Consider the following 8,608-nt stretch of genomic DNA (forward strand, 5'->3'; position numbering starts at 1 on the left):
GCTATTGGGCCTTACTGATAGGTTTGATAAATTGAAAATTCAAGTTAAGTAAAATTGACTGTTTTGGATTGTGTTCAATCTATTTCTTCATTAAAAGTTTGCACTGACTGGATGATCTGAGTATATCCTGGACCTAAATTGGAATTAATGCTATTGAATGGTGCAGTTAAAAAGATTGGAACACTGCCTGCACACAGATACAGACATGCATCCCATCTTCCCAATAATTGGAAACAGGAACTTGCCATCTGATTAGCCATATTCTGACACCACAGCAGTAAGCATGATCTCTGTTCTAATGGTAATACAGAAACAATCCTCCTAAAGGAGATCCTATTATGGTTGTATGATTTAACATTCATCGTTACTATCTATTTCTGCACTTTACTGAGAATACTGCTCGATTTGATAAAGTGAGGATCTGACTATGTTTGATTCACACTTTTCTGCATGTGGTCTGAAGCTAATATGCTAGTGGCATCGTGCTATGAACCAGGGAGGGCAAAAGTTTATGTAAAAATATTGTTTTTGTGTGTGTTTTCCAGGAAATTTGAAGAATGTAATTTAATAAGTGGTGGGGAGTGAGCGGAAGGCAATAGAAGCCTTTTAACTGAATGCAGTTTGTGGCTGCTGTAGCTGCAGGGGAAATTTGGACAAAATTACTTGCAAGTTCCAGGACAACAGATGTTCATTGAGACTCAAAGCTGCAATTAACCCTTTCTTGTTCAACTATGTGGGACGGAACATTGGACATTCAACGATTGCAGTATCCTGTTGTATTTGTTTTTCTTATTAACCTCGTTATGTTGTAAATATATTTTAACTCATGTTAGTTGCTGCTTTGAAATACACTCTGTAATGGAATTGCAGTTGATTTTGTGGTTGGCCAAAGAGCCTGCCAATTATATATGCTGGGACATGAGTAGCATTTTGCTTTCTGCCCATAGACAGAGTTAATGACTTGGTCCAACTGCAGAGAAATTGCAAAAGTGAATATAAAATTTTATACCAAAATAATCCATGTAGTAATGTATTACTCCAGTGCACTGATTTTCAAGGAAGGATCTGAATATGTATGTTTTTTCTTCTTTATCTAGCAATTTTCTTGACTAAGAGGGTGGGGGGGGGGGGGGGGGGGAGGCATGACTCAGTAAAGATCATGGTCTCATTCAAAGTGGGTGGAAGGAAACAGGAAGTTGAATTTGCCTTCCTCTGGAGCTATTCACGGAGCCTCTTTTAAACTTTGGTTACCAAATGCTGGATGAAACCTGCTCCTTTTGTAGGAATGGTGCATATCATAGAGAAAAGAGATAGTGCGTTTAAATTAGAGCATTTTCAGACAAAATGCTAAGTGAATCATCCACTATGACAACTTGTTTAAGTTAATCTTTAATTCCTCACCGTTTGTTTTCTTTGGTTCTGTGAGAGGATTTTCTGTAGAATCGCATTTCAATCCAAGCATGTATGAATTTTGTATTGTTGTTTACATCCTTTTCCCCTGGGGCCCCTGAGGCAGTCACTCTGTGGTGGGGTGGAACTTAGCCCTCCTGCTGACCTAAACAAGCCAATAGTTTGCAGATGCATGGAGTGGCGATGCCAAAAGCAAATATCTCTCAATTTTATGGTGATTTCTATTTCTAACTCTGAAAAATATCAGTGAAAATACATTTCTGGTGTTTGAGATTAAAAAAACAATTTGGAGCAATAGCTGCAAGCTCCATTTTTTTTGTTTTTTGAAACATTCACAATGAGGATGACAGCTGCCACCAATTACAAACAGTAATTTTAGTTGATAGGCTTACTGGTCAAAATGAATGCCTTTAACTTTATAACATGGGTGCCCAACCTGCAGCCATGTGTAACTCTTGAACTTAAGCAGTTTATCTCATTTTGGTTTATTATATTTGAAGTTGACATGGGTGGAGATTTGGAAATAATATTCTTAGTACTTCAATAGACTAGAACTGCAAGACTTATTAGTAACTTGACGTGAAAATTAATGGAAAAATGGATATAAACTTAACATTATGGGCAAGAGATTGGAAATTCCTGCCTATAGGTTAAATGCCAGCTACACCGAGATATCATTCCAATTGTTTCTTCAAAAATATCAATATTGGTAGTCTTAAGGGTTTAGTTATTAAAAGTTATGATCTTTTTAAATGTATTTGTTTAAATACTGAATTCTGATGCGACAAGACCTGGGTAAAGAGGTTACTGAGCCCAATACCATGAGGGTGCTGAATTAACACCAAAATTTGCATAGTGGCTAATACCAGCTGCTGATTCTGGGCCTAACAGAGCAAAGACTTCTGTAAACTCTCCAACACCTGTATCTCATGAATACAAAAATATACTTCTCAGTGTTTACCAAGACAGGCAGCTAGGAAGATCTTCCTGGCATTGTGTGGGTCTTGGATAAATCCAGTAAGTTGACTTTTCTATTTATAAATGGCAGAATGTGATGTGGAAACTGAAAGCTACTACCTCTACCATGGGTCTAGAATGCCACATAAAAATGGTCAAAAGAACTGAGCACTGACTGGCAAGTATTGCTGAGCCCAGCAAAACTAGGGAAGTGAATTAATAGGTATGCCATTTTAAGTGTTGGTGGTGTAGAATCTAATAATGTGAAACCCCTTTAAACACAGAGTTAAAATAACATGATTGCTAGTTATTGTCTCCACTTCTGTTGGTGTAAATTCAACTCCCTCACACATCAAGCACAGTAACCTTTAACCTCATATTGATTCATCTAATCAGTTTCCACTAATTATGTCATCGCCCCCAGTTTGAACAAGAAAAATTAAAATATAGTAGTTATAAAAAGGCTTTGCTGTTTTGTTGGAGTATGGATAAACTCCACTTCTAGGAATATAAAACACACCATATATTTTATATATATATATATAGAGAGAGAGAGAGAGATACTAACTAGGCTGAATAAGTGAGATTTTTTTCTTGAGCTTGCATTTAATAAGTGCCTTGTCAGTTTTAAATACCTGTGCTCTACTCAATGAACTACTTTTGTAGTGTGGTCACTGTTGATTTAGGCCAGCCTAGCAACAACCCACAAACAGCCGTAAGATGATTCCGTTTTTTTTTTGGCGGTATTGATTGTGGGTGGACTGTTGATTAAAGTACGATCAAAAAAGATCTGCAAAGAATTAAAACCAACAGAGCAAGAATTAAGTTGAGCACAGAGAAAAATAAGAGTGAATAACAGTAAAGAGGATACACAATAATTGAGCAAATAAATCAGGTGAGAAATTTGAATGCTAAAACTAGTTAAAAGGCAGCAGTGACAAATTAATGAAAAGGTTGAAATTAGTGAAAGTATAGAGAAAGATATGCAGTCCGTTTTCTCATCCTTGTTGCCATGATTTTGCCCCGAGCATCATCATCATATCAATGTTAAATTTGTAAGAGATTTAATTGAGCTGGAATTGGCAGTGTCAATATCTGGACCTACTCTTCCCAAGTATCCATAATTTTGCAGACTCTGTCTCTATTGCGATGTCTGCCGTACCACACCCTTTATACACTCACTAAAGCATTCCTGCAAAATGTATTTGTTTATTCTAATGCAGAACAACGTCTTGAGAGAATTGTCACAGTTCATCTATGGAGGTTAATTTTTTTAAAAAGGGATGCTTCAGTCTTAGCCGATCCATTCATTCACCAGCAGCTCTTGTAATTGCTTGTTTTTAACACATTTTTTGAAACTCAAGTCCTATTTGTGTATTTCGAACACAAGTTTTTAACTGTACCTCAACCGTACTAAATAATTTTGTGGCATTTTTACTGAGAGCCAAGCTCTAAAAGTGTTTTGTACATTGTTCCTGTTACTGTTTCTTATTTTTGCAGTTTTTGTGATGGGCAGAAACTATACAATGTGGTTATTAATAAATGGAATTAAAAATGACAACTCCTGTCTTTGTTTTCAGATAGTGCTCCTTTAACAGTGTTTATCGAGGCTAGCCCGATACAGTCATGACTGGGGCTTAGTTCTGATATTTTTCTTTACCTTCTTGTATTTCCATTAAAAACATTCAAAGGAAGTGTTCACTGGAAAGAAACAGCACAGATTAATCCTTTGAATACCGAACCTCTTTTGGAACTTGCACATTTGCTAACTACCAAAGATCATACTGGTTCTTCACATAGCGATGCGTAATATGAAGAAAGCAACTCTTGCACGTAATACTAAATGGATAGCACTATGGAAATTCATGCAAGATGCACAGGGCTTCATTTTACAGGCTGAGATTAAAACTATCTTTCTTATCCACTTGAGGGTATATTATTCATTTTTTAACTTTTGTGGATACAAATCTAAGATAACACTCAGCAAGGATAATGAGGCAACACCCCTTGAAAAGAATTTCTTAACTTCATGTTAGTCATATGTTCTGCTACTGTTCTTGTGCTCGCTACCTCCTATCCATTGGCAATAATTCCTTTCTTGCCATTGCTTCCTCTCCCTGCATGTCTACCACTTCATGGAATTATATTTTTCATTTCAGTCTTTGCTTTTGTGAGAAATGAGGTGGCTTGTCTCCTTGCTGGGTTATAATTTTCATGGGTTCCAGTTACTCTTTGCGTCACCCAAATCACCATTATTCATCCTGTGACAATAAGAGGCTATTAAATCATGGGAGCATTACAGTCAATCCAGATCCTATTCAATGTACATATGTGTAAATTTCCAGCAAGTATAACTTGGCTAGTGACCAGTGCAAGAACCTTGCATGATTTCCCCCTGCCTTTACCATGGCATTGACATAATTAATAACACCGCAAATATCCAATATTCTGGTTAAAAACAGCTAACTCAGAAGACCAGAGATCCGATGGTGAGCTTTTCTGGTCTGTTCAGTTAAGCTGCTGGTGATGTGACAATACCTCATTTATGCTTGGGCTAACGTCATTGGACTTATAGTAGAAATGCTACAATTGGCTGTGGCACTGTCTGGTTCAAGTGGAAAAAGCAATATTTCCTGATTTTAGTCCAGTCACTTTGTGTTTTCTGCGTGCAGGCATTGCATAAATTTAGGAATTGGGCTTGATTGTAATTCATGGTGGTTGAACAGCCTGAAGGCACTCTCTTTGGAGACTTCCACAAATGCTGGAACTTGGTGGGGTAGCAAAAGGCAGCCAACACCCATCTGCTTTCCTGGCTAGAGTCTGGTCACAAACAGCTGTTGTTAATGCTACTGGATCCCAACTGATGGGTTTTACAAAATTGATGGCAATACCAAAATTTGCTGAGACCAGGGTGCAGGAAGGCTCTATGACAAAGAAGGGCTTTCTGAACCACAGAACTTATCTAGCAATATTAATATGTATTTAGTCCTTGGTTTCTATCACCCAGAGAGTGGTTAGCCCACGGACTTTGCTACCACAAGAAGTAGTTGAGGCCAAAACATTGAATACTTTCAAGAAGCAGTTAGATCTAGCACTTGAGGTGAAGGGGATCAAAGGACATTGGGGGAGGGGGTGGGGGAGGTGGGATCGGGCTATTGAATTGGATGATCAGCTTTGATGGTAATGAATGTAGAGCAGGCTAGAAGGTCTCAATGGCCTCCTCCTGCTCCTATTTTCTATGTTTCTGGATAAAAATAGATTGGAACCGTGCAAAACAGAAAATATTTGAAAAGCTATGTAAAAATGTTTGTTGAATATGAACTACTCAATTGCAAACATTCCCATGCCATGCATTTCCGCAGGTAGGGTTCTCATTTCAAGCATCAGTATGGTTCATAAAACAACAACTAAGGGTTGGACAGCAATAGTTAGCTGCTTGTATGCCCTTGTATGGATGAGTGCATCGCCTCCTCTCAATCCATTCCTTAATTAATACCATGGTTTCAATTAAAGGTTTATGTAGAGAATTATGGGAAATTAGCTACATCCATTGTAGTGTCGAACAGTGCATCACTGTCTGTGTGGAGTCTGCACGTTCTCCCCATGTCTGTGTGGGTTTCCTCCGGGTGCTCTGGTTGCCTTCCATACTCCAAAGATGTGCGGGTTAGGTGGATTGGCCATGCTAAATTGCCCCTTTGTGTCCAAAGATGTGTAGATTAGTTGGATTGGCCATGCTAACTTGACCCTAATGTCAGGGATTGATGGGGTAAATATGTGGGGTTACAGGAATAGGGCCTGGGTGGGATTGTGTTCAGTACAGACCTGATGGGCTGAATGGCCTCCTTCTGTACTGTAGGGATTCTATGGATTCTAAGACGTATCATCTTTTGAAAATATTAGCCATTGGTGCTATAATGTGAGGGTTTATTGGTGCTGATTATTTTTTTACATTGAGAAGCCATCACACAGCACTGCTGCTTCACAGCTCCAGGGTCCCGGGTTCGATTCCCGGCTCGGGTCACTGTCTGTGTGGAGTTTGCACATTCTCCTCGTGTCTGCGTGGGTTTCCTCCGGGTGCTCCGGTTTCCTCCCACAGTCCAAAGATGTGCGGGTTAGGTTGATTGGCCAGGTTAAAAATTGCCCCTTAGAGTCCTGGGATGCATAGGTTAGAGGGATTAGTGGGTAAAATTAGCGGGTAAAAAAAAAAAGGGATTAGCGGGTAGGGCCTGGGTGGGATTGTGGTCGGTGCAGACTCGATGGGCCGAATGGCCTCCTTCTGCACTGTAGGGTTTCTATGATTTCTATGATTTCACATGTATGGTATGATTCATTGTAACAGGTTAAACTATATGGTGGATCTTATATCCATTTTCTACTCTTTTTGTCCCTTTTAGATGCAAAAGTAATTGTCTGGGACCTCACTGCCATGATCATCTTTTATGTGTGAGCCTCAAAAATTACAGTTTTTAAGCTATTTCATTGCGTGGTGAGGGAGTATTTGTACACTGATAATTAGCCCTCATTAAACATTCACACTTTGCAACAGATCTTCCAGTATTTCAATTGGAAAGATATGGCTGAGGGGTAACCTAATAGAGGTCTTTAAAATTATGAAATGCATTTTCACTTGTAGGAAATAACAAGAGTAAAGGCCTTTAATACAGGATAATCATCAAGAAATCAATTAGGGAATTCAAGGAAATTTCTTTACGCAGGGAATACTGAGAATATGGAACTTAATACCACAGAGTGGAATTGAAGCAAATAGTATAGGTCTGTTTGGGGGGAGCTAAATAAGCATATGGGGGAGAAGGCAATAGCAATTTGTGCTGATGGGATTAGATGAAGAAGGACAGGATGAAGCTCAATTGGAGAACAAGTGCTGGCATGTTGACTGGCTGAGCCAAATGGTCTGTTTCTGTATACTCTGTAATCACAGTTAAAACACTGGCTATTTATTTTATCACCTTATCTCCAGGGCAGCACGGTGGCGTAGTGGTTCGTACTGCTGCCTCACAGCTCCAAGGACTTGGGTTTGATTCCCGACTCAGGTCACTGTCCATGTTGAGTTTGCACATTTTCCCCGTGTCTGCGTGGATTTCCTCCAGGTGCTCCAGTTTCCTCCCACAGTCCAAAGATGTGCAGGTTAGCTTGATTGGCCATGCTACACTGCCCCTTAGCGTCCTGGGATGCTTAGGTTAGAGGGAGCAGCAGGGTAAATATGTGGGTTACGGGGATAGGGCCTGGGTGGGATTATTGTTGATGCAGACTCAATGGGCTGAATGGCCTCCTTCTGCACTGTAGGTTTCTATGGTTTCTAATCTTGGAACCTAAGGCTAATTCTAGCACCCCAAAATTGCTTCAATTGAGAATGGCAAAGTCAGTCGAATTGAACCTGGCATCTTCCTAACCTGTATGGTTCATAACCAACCATGCAGTGATTTCACTAACTAGGTAATTGTACTGTTGCTTTTCGCCACCACACCCATTCATAGTTAGCATTTAATGACTAAAATTAACATTTTATTCACTGTTTTTGAGTGGAAAAGAAAATCTCATTTTGAAAAAATTGATAAAGCACAAAGAATTGGGATTGTCAGACTTTCATAAGCCTAAAGAATGTAATCAAACAACAATATTCCATGTAGGAGTTACTTTGAGAAAGGATCTGAAGGAACTTCCCTTTGTTAAAGAAAAGGAGGCTGTGCTGTGAATAATTATCTCCACTGGTGAAGTATTGAAATGAGACGAGTTCTGTCAGCAGCTGTCACCTCAGCTGTCTCCTGCTTTACTGAGTTAATTCCATCCCCAGCATCTCCTGCCAGGTGGATGAATTATGTATTAAGATTTAAATTGTGCTGATCTGCTACTTGAAGAGAACACAAACAATATTGCTATTATGTAGACAATTTGCTGACCTGTCAAAGATGGGTTAGAGGAATCCTTAAAATTCAATTAATTTTTTTTGCATTACTTGCATGTGTTAATATTTTGCTGTGAAACTGAATCATTATTCTTGCCCCTTTGAAGGTGGTAATTTTTCACCAAAATGTCCATTCTGCACATGGAAGTTTAAACTTGAATGTCATTCGGCTTTTTAATCATGGGAGGCATTCGAGCTGAGCTACATTTTGTACATCTAGCAGCTTCCAACGCAATGGAAAATAGTTGTAATTGTTGGAGGCTAATCATCTCACGCCAAATCATAACTGAAAAGTTAATCATGGTTATGTTCTAGGCC

The 8,608-nt window shown here is 39.1% G+C and overlaps 1 protein-coding gene across 2 annotated transcripts in view; it reads left to right on the plus strand.

The window, feature by feature from the left end:
• hdac8 (histone deacetylase 8) overlaps window positions 1–2,795 on the plus strand; it is a 50,005-nt gene extending 47,210 nt beyond the window's left edge. For both annotated transcript variants that reach the window (XM_078211647.1, XM_078211648.1), the window contains exon 11: window positions 546–2,795. In XM_078211647.1, the coding sequence (XP_078067773.1) occupies window positions 546–568 (23 nt within the window). In that variant the 3' untranslated portion in view covers window positions 569–2,795. The remainder of the gene's footprint in view (window positions 1–545) is intronic.
• The last annotated feature ends 5,813 nt before the right edge of the window (window positions 2,796–8,608 follow it).

The sequence above is a fragment of the Mustelus asterias genome, chromosome 4, assembly GCF_964213995.1.
Source record: "Mustelus asterias chromosome 4, sMusAst1.hap1.1, whole genome shotgun sequence".
In the NCBI taxonomy this organism is placed as follows: Eukaryota; Metazoa; Chordata; class Chondrichthyes; order Carcharhiniformes; family Triakidae; genus Mustelus; species Mustelus asterias.